The 23,809-nt window shown below is 42.9% G+C and overlaps 1 protein-coding gene and 1 pseudogene across 1 annotated transcript; both read left to right on the top strand.

Moving 5' to 3' along the window:
- Window positions 1-1,980: 1,980 nt before the first annotated feature.
- Window positions 1,981-3,591, top strand: LOC109750193 (Bowman-Birk type trypsin inhibitor-like; annotated as a pseudogene).
- A 3,014-nt stretch (window positions 3,592-6,605) lies between these two features.
- Window positions 6,606-16,157, top strand: LOC109750189 (DExH-box ATP-dependent RNA helicase DExH3). The gene is made up of 19 exons (XM_020309145.4): window positions 6,606-7,358; window positions 8,287-8,444; window positions 8,522-8,609; window positions 8,698-8,943; window positions 9,479-9,574; window positions 10,121-10,309; window positions 10,604-10,763; window positions 10,842-10,972; window positions 11,279-11,446; window positions 11,521-11,793; window positions 12,699-12,893; window positions 13,082-13,285; window positions 13,381-13,450; window positions 13,560-13,708; window positions 13,805-14,113; window positions 14,312-14,371; window positions 14,492-14,644; window positions 14,722-14,832; window positions 15,389-16,157. The coding sequence occupies exons 1-19, from the start codon at window positions 6,885-6,887 to the stop codon at window positions 15,896-15,898; spliced, it is 3,744 nt and encodes a 1,247-aa protein (XP_020164734.2). The 5' UTR covers window positions 6,606-6,884; the 3' UTR covers window positions 15,899-16,157.
- Window positions 16,158-23,809: the final 7,652 nt, after the last annotated feature.

Raw genomic sequence — 23,809 nt, 5'->3', positions numbered from 1 at the left:
TGATTTTTCTCATGAACATTTTTTGAAAATTTTAAAGTTATTTAGAATGTGTACTTTTTTTAAAATGTAAGAACATTTTTCAAAATTTTAAAAATAAATATGGTTAAAATTCACGAATAGTATTTAATATCTACGAACCATTCTTGTAATTCAAGACAAAATTTGTAAACATTTTTTGGAATTCAAAATATTTTTGCAATATTGGACAATTTTCAAAAACTTGGGAATTTTTTAAAATCCAGAACATTAATGAAATCATAATAAAATAAATTTTTGAATGCTTTGTTATGTTTAAAAGAAAAACAAAAACAAAAAAAGGGGCACCCCGCCCGCATATGGGCTGGCCCAATGCGTGCGTTGGGTTGCACGTCCCCCCCTCCCAGCACTGCCACGCCCTACGCGCGAGTTAGTAGGACTCCTCGACTCTTGTGGTTCGGAGACTGAATGATATGAGCCCGCAGCTCTAGTCATTGTCTTGATCGACTTTTGTTGCCAGTGGTGAAGGATCCATAACTTTTTTCATGCATAAAAAAGATATTTACATATATTTAAAAAATGTAAACATGCATAAAAATATTTCGGATGTATACAAGAAATATATACAATGTGTATGAAAAATATAGACAATGTTAAAATAACAGAAGAAAATAAAAATAAAACATGAAGAAAGTGAGTGAAAAGCAAAGAAAGAAACAAAGAAAACAAAAAAATAAAGTAAAAAACCTGAAGAAAACCAGAGAAAAACCGATGAAAACATTAAAAAATTATAAAATTCCATATAGAGAGAAAAGAACTGCACCAGAGGCAAGCCGGCTAAGGCTTACAGTAAGCGAGACATAGCTTCGAATACCATGCAAACACACACCTGGCTAGAGTCGCGCTGCTACATCAGCTGGCCTTTTTTTTTTGTTTCCTTGCCATCGGTTTTGTGAATATTATAGAGCGATTTTCGAGTAAGTTTTCCCTTTTTCATGTGTTTCTTATCTTTCGGTGTCATTTACTTTATTCTGGACTTTCTTTTTCGTGGTTTTTATTTTTCCACTTTGATTTTTTTCATGAACATTTTTTGAAAAATTTGAAGTTGTTTAGAAATTGTACTATTTTTATAATGTAAGAACATTTTTCCAAATTTGAAAAATAAATGCGGTTTAACTTCACAAATAGTATTTTACATATATGAACCATTCTTGTAATTCAAGAAATAATTCATAAGAATAATATGAAATTCAGAAAAAAAAAATCAATCTTGGACCATTTTCAAAATTTTGAATATTTTTTAAAATGCAGAACATTAAAGAAATCAAAATAAAAGAGATTTGTGAATGATTTTTATATTGAAAAGAAAAAGGAAAGCCAAAAAAGGGGCACCCCGCCCGCATATGGACTGGACCATTTTTTTGTTTCCTTCCCATCGGTTTTGCGAATATTACAGAGTCTTTTTCGACTCAGTTTCCCCTTTTTCACGCGTTTATCTTCTTTCGGTATCATTTACTTTATTCTGGGCCTTCTTTGTATGGTTTTCATTTTTCCTCTTTGATTTTTTTCATGAACATTTTTTGAAAATTTGAAGTTTTTTAGAATTGTACTGTTTTTAAAATGTAAGAACATTTTTCGAAATTTGAAAAATAAATACGGTTCAAATTCATGAATAGTGTTTTATATCTATGAACCATTCTTGTAATTCAAGAGAAAATTCAATTTCCTTTTTGAAATTAAGATTTTATATTGGACCATTTTCAAAATTTGAATATTTTTTTAAATCCAGAACATTAATGAAATCACAATAAAATATATGAGCAGTACCCTAACCGTCCGACCTAGCCATGTGGCTCCCAAACTGGTGGTTAAACTTCGTGTGATATGTCGACCGGACCGAGAAGGTTCCTCACCTTGTATACTGCCACGCCATATAGCCTTCCACGGCCTTCGGCCGGAGAGGAATTTGCGCAATTCGAGCTGCATCAATCGGTGAAAAACCAGATCGAATGAGGTCGAAATCCAACCGTCCGGCATGATGGTCTATGATTTCCGTCACCAATGTTAACATTGTCCCTGCTCTTGGTGTTATAACCTTTATTGCTTCACTAGAAGGAATCCAGGGAACTTTCTGTATATTTATTTGTCAGCCCATTTCAACTCACCATATACAGCCTCTTTTGAATGTCTGAATTCCAGCCATAGTACTTTGACAAGTAAATGATAGCCCTTTTTCGGTTCAACTTTTCATATATCACCATTGGGGTAATGTTTTTAACACTTAATACTCGTCCACACAACGAGTCCGGATTTTAGAAAAGACACCGACACTGCTTTCCTAGCATAGCAAGATTAAAACTCTGAAGGTACCTAAACCCCAACCACCTTTCATCTTTGGTACAAACAATTTCCGGTGTGCCAACCGGTGCTTTTTTTCTCTTCTCTTATCCATCTCCCCACCAAAAACCTGATATTTCATCAGTAATTAATTTGCAAACCTTTCGAACGATCGGTTCGCCACAACCCACAAGCAAGCAAGGTGTGGACACATGTCCAGTTCATTGCCAGCGTACCCATGCTGCAATCAAGTGGGAACACGTGCATCTGGTGCCTGCATGTACAGCCTTTTGTCAATCTGCCTAGTCATCAATCCACGCATATGCCTTGGGATCTAGTCCTTATCCATGCATATGTGATAGGGAGCTGCCAAATGTGCTTGTCCGTAGCGATTTCCACGCGTTAATTAGGTGACACGTAGGAGGTGTCACGAGGCTACATATACTAGGGCTGGCTGCTAGCCCGCTTCACACGCACAAGCTAGCAAGCTCACTACACAGGCCATGGGGATGAAGCAATGCGTCGTCGTTGCTAGCATCCTGCTGATGCTTGCACTCCTCGTCGCCGGCGACGAGGTGGGCGCCATTCTCCTGCCCAGCGAAGCCAAAGGTACGCGCGCGCGTCAACTCCTTTCTTCTCTAGCTCATGGCTTCATTCGTCCATGAAGAAACTGATTAGCCGAGGGCTTGCAGTTGCAGACGAAGCAGCCATGGCCATGGCGGCGCCCAAGAGGCCGTGGAAGTGCTGCGACCGGGCCTTGTGCACCAGGTCGCTCCCGCCGATCTGCACCTGCATGCATGGATGAGTTCTTCGAGTGCCCCTCCACCTGCAAGGCCTGCCGGCCGTCGATCCATGGCCCGTCCCGCCACGTCTGCCAAGACCAGTACGTCGGCGACCCCGGGCCCATCTGCAGGCCGTGGGAGTGTTGCGACCTGCCTAGCTGCACCAGGTCGTACCCGCCGACGTGCCGCTGCATGGACGAGGTTGACAAGTGTGCTCCCACCTGTAAGAGCTGTTTGCCGTCCAGGTCTCGCCCTTCCCGCCGCGTCTGCATCGACAGCTACTTTGGACCCTTCCCTCCCGCATGCACGCCCAAGGTTGTCGCCGCCGGCGGTAACTAGAACGCCCGCGAGTGTCCTCCTGCCCTGCTGCAGTAGCGGTGTGTAAGAATAAAGTTAAAATGAATAAGACAACATGGCAATGTTTAGACCCCGGTCCTCCCAATGCTCCATTTTTGTACATGTGCTAAGCGTGCCAACTAAGCAAATTTTTTGATATGGCAAGTTAGATTAAGAAAAGAGAGAGCGAGCGAATATATATGGCCATGTCTAAGTCTACGCGCGCGCAACGCCCAGTGGCCCAGCAGCGTCACCTTGCTTGAGTTGGATTATATAATAATCCTTGGTGCTTGTAGTTGACATCGTTTGCTTATGGATGAATCTTCTTCCCGGCTCTGTCTTCGGAAGAAGAAAGATCAAACAAAGTGATCATACAAGCTAGCTGACGGATGCATCGGGCCAGCTGTTAGACTCTAGAGAGCATCAGCGCACACCATTACGTATCTGCTGATAATCACATGGCACGTTCAACGTTTGACCAAACAATCTGATCTTAGTAATGAACTAAACTATAATAATAGATCAGATCGTGCACACTTGAATGAAACACATAGGAACATCGATGACTTTTTAATAAAACTAGAAATAAGATCGAAAACGTTCAAAGTTGTCATATGCAGCTTCATCTTTTGCATTTGGACATTTCTTCAAAACTCTTGTGAACTGCAAAAGACCAAACCTAAACACGTCAAACTAACCTCGAATATTTTGGATAGTCTCTTGCGTCCACCACCCCAATAGCTGGGAATCTAAGATCAATGACCCCGCTGCCGGAACATACTCCTTTGCAAGGCAGACCGCACACCGCTGAACCGCCGATTTATAGGCATAATGTCACATTGTACATTTTATGTATGCATATCACACACACACACACACACACACACACACACACACACACACACACACACACACAACGTTATTCAAAATACTTGTTTTTAAATACTTTTCTAAACACATGTTCAACTTTTTTTAAATACACATTGAAATACTTTTGGAATGGTAAAAACATTTTTTAACTACGCGAACATTTTTTTTTAAATTTCATAAACATATTTTTGAAAATCGTGAACATTTTTCTGAATGATGTGATTTTTTTAACAGCACAAATATTTTTACATTGTATAAATATATATTTTAAATGACATGCGCATTTTTGGAAACATGTGAGCAATTTTTAAATGTCATAACAACTTAATGCTATAATTTTGTTACAAAAATTAAGCTGCTCCATTCGTCCCATATTAATTGACGCTCAACGGTTGTACCTAGCATAGGGTCGGAGGAAGTAACAACATTTTACACCGTGTTCACATTTTTTACTTTTCAAGGTACATTAACTAACTTGTTTTTAAAGTACATGCATTTAGAATGTCTCAAACTATAAACAAAAGAAAAAAAGAGCAGACCTAGCAAGCTAACATTAATGGGTCGACTACACTTAGGACGTTCCCGAAGGCGAAGCGGACCATTATCTTTGCTATAAGCGAGTCGAAGATATGTCAAGAGAAGCAGGGCTCGTAAAAATGTTAGATGCGGTGGGTCCTATTCTTCCATAACTCGACGAATACCATGCAAACACACAGCTGGCTAGAGTCGCGCTGCTACATGAGCTGGCCCTTCTTTTGGTGGGTCCTGTTCGCCCCATAATGCGACGAATACCATGAAAACACACACCTGGCTAGAGTCAAGCTGCTATTTTTTTTGTTTCCTTCCCATCGGTTTTGCGAATATTACAAAGCCTTTTTTGAGTCAGTTTTTCCTTTTCATGTGTTTCCTTTCTTCCGGTTTCATTTGCTTTATTATGTGCCTTTCTCTTTTCCTGGTTTTTATTTTTCTCTTTCTTTTTCCTCTTTGATATTTTCATTAATATTTTCTGAAAATGTTAAATTTTTTTAGAATTTGGAATATTTTTAAAATGTAAGAACATTTTTCCAAATTTGAAAAATAAATATGGTTCAAATTCACGAATGGTTTTTTAATCTATGAACCTTTCTTGTAATTCAAGACAAAATTTATACACGTCTTTTGAAATTCAGAACATTTTTTCAATCTTGGACCATTTTCAAAATTTTAAACATTTTTTGAAATTCACAATAAAATAATTTTGTGAATGCTTTTTTATGTTTAAAATAAAAGGAAAAAGAGAAGAAAAAGAAAAGGAAAAAGGAATACCAAAAAAAGGGCACCCCACCCGCATATGGGCCTGCCAAAAGTGTGCGTGGGGTTGCACGCCCCCCCTCCCGCCACCGCCATGCCCTACGCCCATGTTAGTAGGACCTCTCAACTCTTGTGTTTTGGAGGTTGAACGATCCGAGCCCGAAGCTCTAGTCATTGTCTTGATTGACTTTTGTTGCGAGTGGTGAATGATCCATAACTTTTTTTATGTACAATAAAGATATTTAGATATTAAAAAAAATTAAACATGCACAAAAATATTTCTGATGTATAAGGATAAATATAGACAATGTCGAAATAAGAAAAGAAAGTAAAAAAGTAAAGAAAATTGGTGAAAAGCAAGGAAAGAAACAAATAAAACCGAAGAAAAAAACAAAAAAGTAAAGTAAAAAGCCTAAAGAAAAACAGAGAAAAACCGATGCAAATAGTAAACGAGACATAGCTCCGACGCGTGTCTCTATGTAGATATTTCGATAGCCAAAATGCTTTAATGAAAATCGTATGGCTTGCTTTAATAGTTGCCTACGTTGTATTAGGCACTGAACCATATGGTTTCTCTTAATGGAAAATTGGAAATCGAAAGGGGAGGCCCTTCTTTTATTTTTTTAAAAAGCAGCTGGAATGCCTCATGGGCAGTTTTTATTTTTTATTTTTAGAGAAGGTCATGGGCAGTTTTTCTAGGCGACCTTATGGGCAGCTTGGGCTGTCGCTTAAACTATACTCTGGCCTACCACTCCTCAACGCAGCTGGCCTAACGAGCCCGCAGAAAAGCGCTAAAAAATCTCGCGCACAGTTTCCGGTCCCACATAGCTAAACCAACCAGAGCACACCACGTAGCGGCCCCGCGGGCCCAAACAACCGTCCATTCACCGACGTTGCAGCTGCGGCCACGTCGCCCTCTTCCGGATACGCGAGCACGCGCTCCCTCACACTGGGCCTACCAACAGTCTCACATACCCTCAGAAGCCTACCCCACATGTCACTGCCAGTGCTTCAGCTGCCTTTCCTTTTGTCACCGCCATTCGCACCCACTCCACCCTAGCCCATCCCCTCCTCCTCCCACCCCTGCACAGCCGCCACGCCCCGCCCCACTCCTCCCCACCGCCGCCGCCGCCGCCCCCTCGTCGGAGAAGGAGCCGGAGCTCGTCGCGCCCGCGCGGACGGAGGCGGCGATCCCCCCCGGAGCCTCGGGCCCGCGCAACAGCGGAGGCGGACGGGGGGTTTGATGAGATACGGGAGCCTGCTGCGGCGGCGGAGCGGGCGGTGAAACTGGTGATGCTCCTGGCCTCCTCGGTGCTGCGGGGTCGCCTCCGCCCCCTCCGCCGGCCCCGGCCCCTGATCATGCCCTCCCCTCTCTTCCTCTCCCGAAACCCTAGCCCCAGCAGCAGCAGCAGCACGAGCCTCGCCAGCCCCACTCCCGCCTCCGCGGCCATGAGCACCAGCGGCGTCTACGTGCCGCCGATGCGCCGGCTGCGCTCCGTCATCGCGTCCACCAACGGGAACCTCGCGCCGCCGCCCGCGGTGCAGCCGGCGTGGACGCCCGAGTGGCGGGCCGACGGGCGCTCCCTCAGCCCGCCGTCGCCGCCTCAGCCGCAGCAGCGGCGCACGGCTGCCCTCCCGCCCCGGCCGCCGCCGCCCCAGACGCAGCCCTTGCGCCAGCAGAGCGCGGGCTATTCTCGGTATGCCTACGACGACTTTTCCGAGGAGGAATCAGACCGGGAAATGGACCGCACGTCAGTTTCTAGCAAGGTAGATATACATTACCGTGCTCTGCTTTTGTTGTATTTTAGTATGATGAATATCTTAAGCTTGCATGTATGCTGTGTCTTTTGGTGTGCTGAAGGACTTCATACAATAAGTAATTGAGTATGGATAAGCCAAGTATTGCTGCATCTATGTGCTGTGCATCCATGGACAGAGAAATAATAAACTCCGTTTGAAACATGAGTTTTTTTTAACTGATGCTGCAGGAAATGAAACGATTTACACACAATTTATGTCTTCCAAACATGCACTGATCTAGGTTGCTCTACGAAATTCTTTTTAAGATCATAAAATTGTGAGGATCACATGAAATGGACGTGCCCTGCATACTTAGTTCAGACATTGTACGTGTTTGGCTTCTATTCATCCCGTTGGCTATGTTGCATGATTCTGGTACCATTTGGAGAGTAGAATGTCAGAGTTTTCGGGAATATATTTTTTACAAAGACCTTGGCTAAGTTTGAAAAAATGCAACGCTTTCAGTGTTAAAGAGAAAATTCAATATATCTAAAAGGTACTACTGCTTTTCTTTTAAACGGCAACATTTTGAAAATGAAAAGTAGTTTTGTCTGAAGAAAGGAACACCTGATACTTCTTAGTAAGGCTAGGTTTGCTGTTCACTATCACTAGTACTTTGACAAAGTATTGCAACTGCAAATATCTTCTATGTTAAGGATCTTGAGATGGCATTTTTCTGCAATTTTTTGCTTGTAAAAAATATTTGCTATATAGTTTTTTTCTGGAAAGAATTAAGATTCCTTTTGCTTTTCAGGTCAATTCTATTTAGAAGTAGTGTTTAGTAAAATAAGGAAACATTTTGTATTCCAACATAACAATGAAACACCAATCTTTTGGCCATTTTTTTTGTGTCATGTTAAGTTCTTTACAGTTGTATACTCAATAAAAATTCCAGGGGGGTGCATCTACTTTAGAGAATGTTGACGAATGGAAATGGAAACTGCACATGCTTCTCCGAAACGACAATGAACAAGAGATTATGTCGAGGGAAAAAAAGGACAGGCGTGATTTTGATCAACTTGCCCAACTCGCAGATCGGATGGGTTTGCACAGGTACTTCATGGCCCCTCTAATATCATTGTGTTGCATATGCTTTGCCCCCTGTCTGATGATAATTTACGTTATGGCAGCCGTCAGTATTCCCGAATCATCGTGTTTAGTAAGGTCCCCTTGCCTAATTATAGATCAGACCTTGATGACAAAAGACCTCAAAGAGAGGTATGCTGAATTGCTGATTGTCCTAGTAGCTTAAAGATTGAAGTGTGTATGACTTGCGCATTTGTTGGCTGAAATATTTGCTTTATAGGTATCTATACCTTCTGGCTTGCAAAGAGAAGTTGATGCATTGCTTGCAGACTATCTTGCGCGGAAGAGAACAGACAGTGGGAACTTTCCTAATGCTGCCTTCTCAAGGTCAAGCAGCACGGACAGTTTCGCGACTGATGAAAGCTTCTATGAGCAGCAGGATAATCAGACATCAACCAATGTTGTGATGGAAAGAATCCAAAGAAGGAAAAGCTTACAGTTGCGTAACCAGCAAGCTGCTTGGCAGGTTTGATTATATGCAGTAGACCACTTGTCAGTTTTTCCCCGTGGGTTGGGAGTTCTATAGTACACTGAAGATATACACATGAAGTGAAATTTATGTTTAATATTAAGTCTCAAAACTTGTACCACATTTAACTTCACCACAATATCCTTGCCAATCATGGTTTTGTATAATTTCCCCCAGTTTCGTATTGTACTTCACTAACCATCATCTCCACTCATCTGTTGTAAGTGGAATAAATTTTATTTGCGGAAGTACTTTAGATAACTGATATACCATATTATCTTCATATGATCAATCTATTGGTATGTCATGAAATGAAGGGATTATTAGTTGTTTACGTACATCATCCTATACAGATACGCCATTGAGTTTGTGATTGCATATGTCACTCAGTTTCACGGTGTTCTTTTAATTTGCTTACTAAGTTTCTTTGGGTTTATGTTGCATGGTAAATGATACTTTACTTTGTGTAATACCGTGTCAATGACCTTTTCAGATTATTGCACCCTGTTGATTAAGATATTCTCTGTTTCAGGAATCTAATGATGGTCAGAGCATGATGGAGTTTCGTCGCAGTCTTCCTGCCCAGAAAGAAAGGCAATCACTATTGGAAGCTATATCTCAGAATCAGGTCCTGTTCGTTTCCTTACAGGGCATTTTGGTCACAGTTTGGTAATGTTTGGTTTTCTTGGTATTTGTGGCAAGTATTTAAGAGCAGAGCTAACTATGGTTTATTTTTGCTTTTGCAATACCCCAACTCATTTGTTTGTGACAGCAAATATGAAGTGATCTTATCATGACATAGAAAAACAAGCATTAAACTAAGTGATATAAAGCCAATCTGTGTGCTTTTCATGTGAAAAAAATGCTATGTTGTGCACTACCTCTGGATGTTGAATAACTATTCAAGTAATGGATATGCTCCTTGTTTCTTAAGTGTCACAGATATTTATGATTTTCAGTTCTGTATTTCTTAGATATGTGATCCTCCATTTGTCTGGGAAAGTTACTAATAATTGTTTCGTTATCTAACGTTTTTTCAATTAAGAGTGTTTCTGCAAACTATCTGAGAAATTTGATAGTTTTTACTACTCAGCACATGGGTTAAAAGCCTAATACTTGTGAGTATCTATATTGAGATAACCAAGTATTAACAGTGCTTTGCTTTATTGAACAGGTGGTTGTAGTTTCAGGTGAAACTGGCTGTGGTAAGACAACACAGTTGCCACAATACATTTTGGAATCTGAAATAGAAGCCGCTCGTGGTGCTACTTGCAGTATCATTTGCACTCAACCAAGACGAATATCAGCTATTTCTGTTTCTGAAAGAGTTGCTGCTGAAAGAGGTGAAAAAATTGGGGAATCGGTGAGCTACTTGCACCTATACAGTGAGAAAATTTTCCATGCTGAGGTTTTGGTTTTGTGGTTGCCGATGGGTACTCATGGTTATTTCAGTCATTGGATGTTGTCCAGGATAGCCATTTGTTGTCCATCCATAGGTTGCTGACTGGCCAGTAATCCAGTTGCTGTAGAACCTTTTCTTAACTTCTTTTACTTTGGTTATCTGATGAAATGGGTTTACACTATGCTAAACAGTTTGTGCAAACTTGGTGAGATTATTCTGTTCTTTTTTATTTTGATAAAATAATTGTTACCTTAGGTTGGCTACAAAGTTCGGTTGGAAGGAATGAGAGGAAGGGATACACGCCTTCTGTTCTGCACTACTGGGGTCCTGTTGCGAAGATTGCTGGTGGACAGAAGCTTGAAAGGTGTCACCCATGTTATTGTGGATGAAATTCATGAACGGGGCATGAATGAAGGTTGGCATCACTCATAATAATTCTGAACTAGGTATCCAGGAGGTAAATAGTGTTAATTTTGTTGGTTCTCTGTGCTAGATTTTCTCCTTATTGTCCTAAAGGACCTTCTTCCACGCCGACCGGAGCTAAGGCTTGTATTGATGAGTGCAACCCTCAATGCTGAGATGTTCTCTTCATACTTTGGTGGAGCACCCATGATACATATACCTGTAAGATATTTTATTAGGACTTCTTCACTCTTGTATTTGCTATCATATCAGTCTGCTCATCAAGTCGTTCTTTCCTTTGAATCAGCACAAATTTATATCCATAATATGAGCTGAATTACACCCATGTTGTGCATGGTTGCTCTTATCAATCTTAGGAATAGCCTTCTGAATCACTTGCAATTATTTAGTGCTTTGTGTATAATTGAGTTGGCCTGAAATCTTTTAACCTTGTTTTCCTCTCTAAACCCGCAACTTGCTTGGGTGTTCTTTGCGGTCTTAATAAGCTGCATGCATATCTCATTGTAGGGTTTTACATACCCTGTCCGGAGTCGTTTCCTAGAAGATATTCTTGAAGTTACTGGCCACAGATTGACTCCGTACAATCAGATCGATGACTATGGCCAAGAGAAAAGTTGGAAGATGCAAAAGCAAGCTCTGCGGAAGAGAAAGAGCCAAATTGCTTCTGTTGTGGAAGTACGGGAGTCCCTATTTTTTAACCATTTATTTTCTGCTTAAAGCTTTGGTCTCTAAGCTTCTCTTTTTAACAGGATGCAGTTAAAGCTGCAGATCTAAGGGATTATAGTCCGCAAACTCGTGACTCTCTATCCTGCTGGAATCCTGATTCAATTGGTTTTAACTTGATAGAAAATGTCTTGTGCCATATTTGTCAAAAGGAAAGAGACGGTGCTGTGCTTGTATTTATGACTGGGTGGGATGACATTAATACGCTGAAAGATCAGTTACAATCCAACCCATTGCTTGGTGACCCTAGTAAAGTTTTGCTGCTTGCATGTCATGGTTCAATGGCTAGCTCAGAGCAGGTATTACCTCTTAGATGTTTTCATTTCCTCTTTTGTACTCCCTCCGTCCAAAATTCTTGTCTTAGATTTGTCTAAATACGGATGTATCAAGTCACGTTTTAGTATTTGGTACATCCGTATCTAGACAAATCTAAGACAAGAATTATGGGACGGAGGGAGTAGTTACTAGGACATCCATGGTTAGTTCTTTTGTTTAATACATGTACTTGCACCTACAATTTACTTGTGCTGGTAACACTGGAACTACTTTGTTAAGTCATTTAAATTTGTACTTGCTACGTCATACACGATTTTGATAGTGCTGGCAGTTTGAGGGAAACCTTCTCTAGGCTGATGTGTTGGTTAAATTTGACATATTTAAGCAATCGCGATTCTGTCCATTTATGTGTTTCGATGCTCCTTTGATTCATAGAACTTTCTCCAGTCACCTACTCCCTCTCTTCCAGTTGATAAATCTTGAGGGTATCCCTAGGTTGTCAATTTGACCAATGAAATATGAGTTATAGGCCACAAAAAGCATATTGTTGAATTTTTATTAGAAGTTTCTAATGGTGTATATTTTATGATACATAACTCGTGTTATGTTGGTCACATTGATGATTTAGGGATTCATGTAGGCCGTACAAACCGGAAGGGAGCAAGTATTGCTTATTTAGCCTGTTCTGCAGACGTACAGTAGCCGCGACCTTATTGAATTGTGAATCTATCATCTATTACAGTTTTGTGTAAAATCAGAAGTGTTCCTCTTGTTTTATTACATGATTACTTGAGTATACATCCACATAATTTTGCTATAGACCATATAGGCTATTCACAGGCTGTAGCCATGGATAGCAAAGAGTACAGATTTATGTCTTTTGATATATCAATGATTTTATTCTTATATTGTTTTCTTTGTTGTGCAGAAACTAATATTTGACAAACCTGAGCCTGGTGTAAGGAAAATAGTTCTTGCCACCAATTTGGCTGAAACTAGTATTACTATCAATGACGTAGTTTTTGTTGTTGATTGTGGAAAAGCAAAAGAGACATCTTATGATGCACTGAACAATACTCCCTGTCTGCTTCCGACCTGGATCTCCAAGGCTTCTGCTAGACAAGTAATATTTTCGATCTTATTGGAATAAGACAAATTTTATTTTTTAGTGCAACTCACTTTTGATTAAATAATTAATTCTGTGTGTGTGGATATGTTAAGCAAGCCCCCTGTGATTTTCCTTCAAAAGCGTCTTTGGTCATCACACTTACATCATGTCCTTTTTTGTTATTTTAATGTCTGGTGATTTAGAGACGGGGAAGAGCTGGCCGAGTTCAATCAGGGGAATGTTTCCATCTCTATCCACAGTGTGTATATAATGTCTTCGCTGACTACCAGTTGCCTGAACTTCTGAGAACCCCTCTCCAATCCCTCTGTTTGCAAATAAAAAGCTTGCGGCTTGGTAGCATCTCAGAATTTTTATCCAGAGCTTTGCAGTCACCTGAGTCTCTATCGGTACCTTTCTTTTCACTCTTTGTTACCACAATCACAAATTTTGTCCTTTGTGCCTTCAGATGATCCGACAGTTTATTCCAATATATTTGTTTCAGGTACAAAATGCCATCGAATATCTCAAAGTCCTTGGAGCATTCGATCAGAATGAAGAGTTAACAGTTCTAGGTACCAGATCCACCCTTTAAATTGATCTGTGAATTACCACTTCTTTACTGCATCACTCTGGAACTTTTGCAACTTGTGTGCTATAATACTTGCTGTTTGTCACTCTCAGGAAAGCACCTGTCTATGCTTCCAGTTGAGCCTAAATTAGGCAAGATGCTTATTTTTGGGGCTATATTCAATTGCCTTGATCCCATATTAACCATCGTTGCTGGACTTAGCGTAAGAGATCCATTCATGACACCATTTGACAAGAAGGATGTAAGTATGCCTCTTCCGTCTCTAATGCATCTAAATATGTCTGTCGTGCTGTATACTTTAGTATTGAACTTCAGTGTTTTGCCTTCCTCCATGCAGCTTGCGGAGTCTGCTAAGTTGCAGTTTTCATGCCGTGACTATAGTGACCACCTTGCGATTGTTCGTGCATATGATGGATGGAGAGAGGCTGAAAGAGACCGCAATGGCTATGACTACTGCTGGAGAAATTTTCTGTCAGCGCAAACCTTGAAAGCCCTTGATTCTCTCCGGAGGCAGTTCCTCTTTCTTTTAAAGGACACTGGGTTGATTGATGAAAACATGACTATGTGCAATAAATGGAGTCGCGATGAAAATCTAGTTCGGGCAATCATTTGTGCGGGTTTATACCCTGGTGTTTCGTCTGTTGTGGTGAGTTGCTTCTATATAAATTTCTGTTCCATTTTGTGCATCTAACTCACCTGTAGCTCTGTTGTTTTAGTAGCTTTGGTTTGCCTAGGACAAAGGTCATGTTTGGACTATTTGTTTTGCATGTGAACTTCTTAGCCACACTATTAGAGCACTTCTAATACTCTGATCTGGATCCTAATGTGCTTCTTGGTAATTCAGAACAAGGAGAAATCGGTTTCTCTGAAGACAATGGAGGATGGACAGGTCATGCTTTACTCGGTAAGTTAGTACATTCATTCTATGTATCATGATTGTGATCATGTCGCCATTTTACTCTGGTCAGACGGCCAGGGGCTGTAAATGATGAAGTTTCATCTTGTTCTTCGTTGTTGTTTCCAGAGTTCAGTCAATGGGAAAGAAGCCAAGATTCCATTCCCCTGGCTAGTGTTCAATGAGAAAGTGAAGGTGAATTCAGTGTTTCTCCGGGATTCAACAGCGATATCTGATTCTATATTGCTGCTCTTTGGAGGAAACATACAACAAGGGGGCTTGGTAAGTTCCTTTGCATTGCTTATTTGTCTTTCGGTCTGGTAAATTACCATTGAATATCTTTATACTCCATGCTGCAGGACGGACACTTGAAAATGCTCGGGGGATATCTGGAGTTCTTCATGAGTCGTGATCTTGCATCGACTTACTTGAATCTCAAGGGTGAACTTGAAAATTTAATCCACTGCAAGGTATAATTATTGATCTTAAATATATCATTCTAGATGAATACTCCTCATTCTACATTTTAGTGTTGTTTAGTTACTTGCTGACATTCAAAACAGACCTCCAATTAATATCCTGTAAAAACTTTATTTCTACAGCAGAATAAACATGTCTATCTATATGCACTAGATAGATTACGTTATATGCTATGGTTCCCCTGCCTTTTCCTATGTTGATGCTGTTGGGTCGCCAAAATGGTAGTTAGCACTTTTCAGTAGTAACCATCCGTTTGAAACCTTTCATCATGGTTTCCGAATATGCACATTGGGTTTTCAAGTTTGGTCCGCTTCAGCTTCGCCCAGAAGTCGATCTTTTCTGACTTGATCAGATAGTTTTTATCTGACGGAGCATCCTTCTCCCCATGAAAGTGGATGTTGAAGTTGTTTGCATGAGCTAGTTTTTGGGATTTCCCCCCTTTAGGTCTGTTTGCTTGCTAAAATGCTGGGGACTCTTATTGGACTTCCCCTCATTTATTCTGATGCTCTACCTAATATTGGCCAACCAATTCTCTGTTTTTGACAGCTTCAAAACCCAAGGATTGACATCCAAACCAGCGAGGAGCTGCTGTCAGCCGTACGGCTGCTGGTCACGGAGGACCCATGCAGCGGTCGGTTCGTCTACGGCCGGCAAGAACCAAGGTCAAAGAAAGCAAAGACGATGATCTCTTCCGCCTCGGTGGTCCCCATGGACCGCGGAGGCGGCGGCGGGCACGGAGGTGACAACCCCAAGAACCAGCTGCAGACCCTCCTGACGAGGGCCGGGCACGACAACCCGTCCTACAAGACGAAGCAGATCAAGAACACCCTCTTCAGGTCGACCGTGGAGTTCAACGGCATGCAGTTTGTGGGGCAGCCGTGCGCCAACAAGAAGCTGGCGGAGAAGGACGCGGCGGGGGAGGCGATCAGCTGGCTCACGGGCGGGGAGGCTCCTCCGGTGACGGCCAACGTGAGAGACCGGCAGGACGCCGACCACATGTCGGTGCTGACGAAGCCGGCTCCGCGCAGGAGGCGGCACCACCATAGGCGGAGCTGATTAGCGCAGGAAGGTTTTGTTCGTTCCACTCTTGGTAGCAGTCAGGCGAGGCGAAGAGCGATAAACGGAATACATACGGTAGATTAGCTTGAGAAACACAGCGATTTTTCGTACGATGCCCGAGGTGATGAAACTGGCTGCGATTGCCCAAGATGGGGTTGTCCTGGTCTTCATTGTTAGATCATAGGACCTGTTCGTACGGTGACCTCGATACTCATTGTGCAGTGCTGTGATGAGACTATCTAGTACTTACCACGTACTCCCTCCGTTCAGAAATACTCGTCATATAAATGGATGTATCTAGATGTATTTTAGTTATAGATACATCCATTTTAGTGACAAGTAATTCCGAACGGAGGGAGTATAATGGAAGAGCATGGGATGGTACCAATGCAACAGAGGAACTACTCCCTCCGTTAGTTAAATTGATGTATCTAGCACTAAGACCTAGCGCTAGATATGTCCTTTTGAGCGATAAGTAATTCGGGATGGAGGGAGTATGACTATAAGTTTCTTTCACTGCAGAAAAAAAACATAAACAAAAAATAGTTAAAAAATTCTGATTTTTTTTTGTGACGAGTAGTAAAACAAAAACAAATGTCTGTATGCTTGCCAAATTTCAGCACAAGATGACATCCGTGGAAGTTGTGGCGCAAAAAAAAATCGATACTCTAAAAATGCTAGTTTTAAAAACATTTTGGAGTTGATTTTATTTTTTCTAAGATTTTTACGAATGTCATTTCGTGCTTAAATTTTGCAGGCATATAAAACATTTGTCAAAGTTACCAAAAAAATAGAATTTTTTAACATTTTTTATTTTACTGTTCACAAGGGTGCATTTGAGCTCGGGATTGGAATAGGACTTTTGTCGTCGACATTGAATTTAAGTGTGCCGACATTTAATGTGTTGTGGTTCTTTAGGTCTAGTCTAGCTAGTAAGGGTTGCTTAGGTTTTTGTTCGGTTTTCCTCAATAAGCCGAACACCCATTATTTCTTTTTTGGCATTTGCCTTTATGCAGTGCATTCCTTCGTTGAGTGTGTATTTATAATACATCTTTCTAATCAATGTATTTGGCAGCTCTTCTACTAACATTCATTTTTATTAAGTGTGCCATCTGCCGGAACCACCCTTTTGACGTCTTCCACACTTTTTTTTCCTTTCCACATTGCCCAACAGGTCCATAAACTCTGCATTTGCTGATATAGCCAGATGCGCGATTTCAGCCGGAGACCACATCTCCTCTCCTCTCCAGAATCGGTCTCAGTTGTTCCATCGTCAGTACCGCCCTGCAACAGATACTGAATCAACATGTAATATTTGAAGGTTTTAGCAAGTTTGCGTTTGGTACAACCCATAGATGTGGCGTAGCCAGGATTTCGAGTCAGAGTGGTCCAACTGATATAAAAAAAATGTTTACACCACGAATATAACAATACCAACATACTAATAGAGGCCGAGCTATTTAGCTGAGGGGGCCAATGCCCCCCTCCCTATGTTCGAACCAATTTATGAGGAGTTATTTATGGGAGGAATTGGACGGGAATTATTTTAGCCTTTGCCCCCACACCCCTAGCCCCAACCCTTGTATTTTAACCTTTTTCAAATACATGATTATCATCTTTTCAAAGACATTTTTTAACATGTTTCAAATAATATAACCATTTATTAAATGTCATGATTTTATTTAATGTTATCAATATATTCTGCAAGTTACGTGAGCATTTCTTTTCACACTACGTCAACATTTTTTGACCGACTATGAACATTAAAATTAAAATATGATATTCTTTATTTTCTATACCTACTAATAAAGCAAGGTGATATTCTTAGTTTCGTCCCGCATCTAATTCTATGTTACATGAAATACACAAGGTGGTACTAAACCGCAGAGCCAAATTTCATTAAAAAAAGGTTCCGGGTCTGCGTTCCTTCGCTTGGGTCGTATGTACGTCAATCAATGTATGTAAATTGCATGGGCCGACATGGGCCTAATCCGCACACTTTTTTGGTGTTTTGGGAGGAGCGAAAAAAAGACCAGCCGTGTGAGACTCAAACGCAGGACCTCACCGGCCGCGCGGAGGACCGCAGCCAACCGAGCTAGCATGCTCTTCAATAATAATAAGGGTTCCTCATATAATAGTCGCACCTCGATATTTTATATCAAAGCTCACCAATTTATATAGATTTGCATGTAGTCTTAAATATCAGCAAGTCACCTCAAAAAACAAGAAACAGAGGAAACAACGTGCCAAAGGAGAGAAAAGTCCATATAAGAGGGGACATGCACGATACAAGCATGCTGGATTGGCTCTAATTACAAGGATTTGTGGGCTTGCCTATTGGCTCTAATTAAATTAAATGAGACGGGAGGACATGATAAAAGCGTATATGCAGGACCCGGCACGTATGCATGTACGCTGGTTATGGCTCTAATAAATGAAATTGTGGGCTGCCATGGCTTATTGGTATGCGTGCATTTGTGTTCATATCGATGCATCAATTTTCTCTCCCGTTGAAAGGCACGGGCATTTGTGCTAGTAGAAATATAAATAAAAGTAATAAGACCAAAAAGGCAAAAAAACGAACGACGAGACGAACATGCAGAAAGAACAATAGGAGAAACTACCTGGCCCGGACAAGTAGAACCTCTCTTCAGGTGACGCGACGGTTCGCACCGCTACAAGCGGTGTATAGCTGAGCCCCGTTGCGTCACCTACATCGATGTCCAGTTGGGCCGCCGAAATTAGCTTCAGGTCAGTTCGTTTTATTTGTATTTTCATTCTTTTCTTCTCATATTTTGAAAATAATACACAATACATCTATGTTGAAAGTTATAATTACTTAAATTTTGAAAAGAAAATGTAAAATTGAAAAATGTTAACACAGTGTACAAAATTTGTTAGCGTAATTTTTCTAAAATGTTGATAGAATGAAAAGAATTGTGTGACATTTGAAAAATTGTCAAATTTCCGAAACATGCTCGTGTTTTTTAAAATAAACAATGTAAATAAAATTTCGTGCAATTCATAAATAATGCCTTGTTAACTATTAAAAAATGTACATGAAATTTAAAAAAGGGTTCGCACATTTCAAAATATATTCATGATGTTAAAAAAATGTTAAACAAATGTAAGAAAATGTGTAGTTTTAATAAAAAGTGTTTCTTATCATTTAAAAGAATCATTTAACGTGTGTATGTACGCCTGCATGTTGATGCATCATGCAGGCATGCAACCTAGTACTAGTTAGATAGGAGTTAAGAGTACTGGCGTGCATGTTGTGCTACCGTCGCAGGACTGTATATTTTTCCATTGTAACGAATGACGAGTTGGTTGGGTAGGGTATCTCCAACGCGGACTCTCTAACCATCCGCAACCGGCGGAACCACACCGTCCGGATGTGTTGTAGCATCCGACCACCTCTACATTAATGATATGCGGTTGCCGAGGAACCTACTCCGGCGCCACCAACCGTCCGTCAGCCGTCCACCATTAACCAAGCCGCCGCAGCCTAGCCATCCGTCCACTATATAAACTCCAGGCCCGACCATAGCTGCATTCATTCTTCTCCGATCTCTTTATCCTCTCCGCACCATGCCTGCCATGGCCTCTGCGTGCTCCAAAGCCCTCTGAGACACCCTTTCCTTGGAGGAGAAGAACGAGATGGCCGCCATTGATGTCGGCTGGCAGGCCAGCCAGCATACAGAGGCCGCCGACGCCCCAACGGAGGACGAGCCTGCGCCACCATCCTCGCCGGTGCGTGCGTGCCTCACCATTGGCGAGGCCCATGCACACTACACGGACATGCTGCGGGAGGAGGAAGAGGCCAAGTTCCGATAGGCGCAAGCCATCCAGGCCTACAAGCTCGGCCTCCTCGAGGAGCACCGGTGTGCGGAGGAGCAACTCGCCACCGGCAGGGCCATCGTGCCAGATGTGGACGTGACAGAGCAGGAGGCGTTGGTCCACTCCTACCGCTCCGCTCGTGACATCCGCCACGACCATTGGCAGCACTGCCTCCATCAGGCGGAATTGGGGCCACATACAGGGAGTTCGACCAGGCGGCAGATGAGGTGTGGAGCAAGTGCGATGATGTGGAGGACATCCCCAGTTCCGCCCCGACCGGGCCACGCCGCCACAACCACAAAGCCAGCACGTCCGCGAGCGCCGGCAGCAGCGAGGAAGAGTAGTGCATGGTAGGTCGCTGCCGCTCGGGTCCCAAGACGACCACCGCTCTTCCCCTCCCGTTGAAGCCAAGCTTGATGGGCTGAACATCGTCGGCCGATTAGCCGCTTGGCGGCGACGTGGAGGCGGACAATTTCACTTCCGGGGCTCCGGAGGTGGAGATTACGGAGGCGGAGCTGGAGAGCACAGAGGTGAAACTGGAGAAGACCAAGGCAATAGCAGGAGCTTCAATTCTCGGGGCTCATGACCGAACATGGGGAACAGACGCCGACGATCATTTAGATTAGTTTTGGTGTAAGGTTTGTCCGGTTTATATGAAAAACGTAATTCATTTCGTTTGGTTTGTATGAAAAATGTTTGAAATTGTAATGACTTTTGTCCGGTTTAATGAAATCCATGGTGTTTGCACGAATATCGTCTGGTTAGTTCCAATAGTGATTGAAATGTATGCAAGCAGTGTTGGATGACCTTCTTCCATGTTCGTGTTTGTGGACAGACACGGAAGCAAATTTACCGTCGGCATTGAAGATGCCTTAGACCAGATGGGCGCGCGCGTACCGGCTATGCATGCATGATGCATGGCTAAACCAAATGCCGGAGGTTATCAACGAGCTAGTGTAGGAGCATGCACGCATCAATCTTTATAAAACTTGGTATCCGGCGCGGACGTAGCCACGTAGGAGTACGTCCGGTGCAGGTAAATCTGAATGAAAGAAAGTTTCAATCGATTCTAACTTTCTTAGCATGTACGTACCGAGGTGATATACACTCCTACAAACGGTCTTTGCATCGAAGATGCACACACCCAAAATGGACAGGCGTAGAAACAAGGACCAACACATACGGTGAAAGAAAAAAGATGTAATAATAGTGTACTGTACGTGCTAGAGATGGCAGGAAAAAAAACACTGTAAGCAATCCAAAGTTGTTGCGATACACTATGGATAGGACGGCTTACGTAGTTACGTTGTAGCTGTGCAAAGACCCGGCCCCGTGCCCAGAAATCGAACGCCTCCATTGCCGGCATTCGCGCCAGTAAGGGCATCTCCAACGCCGCACAAACCGTCTGTATACGTCCAGATCGTGCTGTTCGAATCGCGGAAGCCATTCAACACGTACATGTATCGTCCGCAGGACGGTTTGGACGCGTTTTCTCTGCAAACCAGAGACAAATGTGAAGGCTTTGCGGTAGTCCAGATCGCCGTCACGCCCACTTCTGATCGCCCTGGCCCACCCGTACCCCCTCATCCCTCCCGCGCGCATTCCTGCCCGGCGACAGCTGCCTGCATTCATGTTGCTGTAGAGCGCGCCGCTACACATTGAAGACAGCTCAGGGCAGATGCGACCTCTCACAGCCTCCGCCATTAAAGTGGCGCGTCGGCCTAGGGTGTCGCCCGCTGCACGCCCGGCTGAACACGCCTCCTCGCCGCATTCAAACACCGACTTTAAACCCGCGTGGAAGTCGAGAAACCTACTCCGGCCACACCTCTGTTCACAAGCGGGCCGACATTAAACACAACGCCGACCAAGCTCCTCCCATCGGCCCGCTATTTAAAGGAGGTCAGACTCCGGGCAAGAATCGGTGCACTCCACCGCTTCCCATCACCTCCTTTCACCATTTTCTCCACCTTTTCGATGGCATCAGACGAGCAGAAAGAGCAGTTCTCTGGCATAAAAGCCTGCTGGGTGGCCCGCCGAGCCTGCCGAATACGAGCAAGGCAGCTCGCTGCTCGACCTCCTCGCCAAGGCCGACGAAGCACATTGTCGCCCCAATCCGATGCGTGCTTCACCAACTCGCGGAGGAGCGGCGAGTTGCGCCTGGCCGGTAGGGGGAGCAGGGGCGAATCCAGAACAAAAATGTTCCGGTGTCCACATGCACATTATATATACAAGGGTCGACACCAAGCAATAGTATATACTCTATTCCTTCATATAAGGTGTATTTTTTTCTAAAGTCAAACGAGTGCATGTTTGACCGAGTTTTTAGAAAAATATATCAATATCCACAATATAAAATTTATATCATTTGATTCCTTCAAGAAATATAGTTTCATATTTTATCTATTATGTTTTGTAGATGTTGTTATTTTATTGTATAATCTTGGTCAAACATTCAAATGGTTGATTTGCACGGAAATCAATACACCTTATATTTTGGAACAGAAAATAACACAACCAACAACACAAATTATATGGCAGTGAGATTTCTTACCAAAATGAACTGGTTCATGTGATGGGCTAGCTATATCATCTTGTGTCGAGGACTTCATTTTTTTAAGAAACCTTTCCATAAATTCTCCTGTTAATAATTATCATTGTGTTAGCAAAAATGTATGAGTTACATTATTTGTGTTTGCATATGCAAGAATAGAAACAATAAACAAAATATATGTTTTTGGTGAGAAATAAATATAACATATTGATTGAACAATACGATTAGGAAGTTAAACTTACTCAACATTCTGCTTTGCCATTCTCGCTGAAATAATCCTCCCCTGGTTAGATGTGAATCACAGCGACTTGTTCTCAATTATAATAACTTCAAATTTTAAAACCCTAGCCAAACAATTAGAAACCCGAAATATAAAAAATTAAAATTCCTACACACAGTTGAGATTTCAGATTTGGGAGAGATCGGCAATTGCCAAGTGCGGAGTTGAGACGTACCTCAAATTTCCAACAGTCTCTCAGTGGGCGAGGGTAGAGGCGGCTGGCTAGCGATGCTTGAACGCTTCAATGGACAACCAGGACGAACCAGCGACTGGGCGCCGGCGATTGGCAGCGCGGCGGCGGAGAAGGGCCGAGGGCGGAGAAGCCGAGCGGACGAGCAACAAAATAGGCGCACGTACAGGCGTATTAGGGATCAATTAATTAGATCGATAGCTTTTTCTCAACAGGCGCACGTACAGGGATCGATTAATCGATCGGTCCGGAGTGGGCATTTACCTAGATGGCCTGCTATGCCTGGCTTGTGTTCGTGTCTATTGGTGGGCTGGCCGGTGTCCAGGTCAAAAAGTTACCGGTGTCCAGCCCAAAAGACTGTACCATGTACAAGGTAAACACAAGATTTACCCGGTGCCAATGACACCGGAAGAGATAACGTGCCTTCGCCCCTGAGGGGGAGCACGCCGGTATGGGCATCGTCGCTGCCATGGACGATGCCGCGTCGTCCCGTGCCTGTGACCATGCCATCCGCCGCCAATGCACGCGTAGCCGTGCCCCGCTGGCAGAGAAAGAAGCCGACTAAGCGGTCCGTGGCCGCCGCCAACATCGAGGGAATGCAGAACACAGGAGGCTGCCGCCGTTTGAGTCCCAGGAAGGCCACCGCCGGCGCGTCGCTGGCTTGTACAGCCGGCGACCTGTCTGGTTCTTTATCTCAAACCATCTTGGGCACGCGTCTGGGCTCCATGGAAGCACCTTTCCCCTTCGGGTGAAGCACCCTCTTTGCCACTCTGATGAGCGACGCAACCGGACATAGGAAAGATACGGGGGAAGAATATGCCTCCGGGACCCCCGGCAGTCCGGTTAGCAAGCTGTCGGACATGGGGAAGACAAAGGGATCCGCCACGGCCAGCCGTAGACTAATGTAGTGTATCCTGTCGTGGGAGTGAAGCTCCATGCGACCATACATGCACATAGTTTTATCTTTTTAGTTAAAGTATGTCTAAAATGTTACCGTTTTCGTCCGGTTTGTATGAAATCCATCATTTTTATATGAAATTTGCCGTG

Source organism: Aegilops tauschii, chromosome 3 (assembly GCF_002575655.3).
Source record: "Aegilops tauschii subsp. strangulata cultivar AL8/78 chromosome 3, Aet v6.0, whole genome shotgun sequence".
Classification (NCBI taxonomy): Eukaryota; Viridiplantae; Streptophyta; class Magnoliopsida; order Poales; family Poaceae; genus Aegilops; species Aegilops tauschii.
The sequence above is the reverse complement of the archived record's forward strand: the minus strand, read 5'-3'. Positions and strand labels throughout refer to the sequence as shown.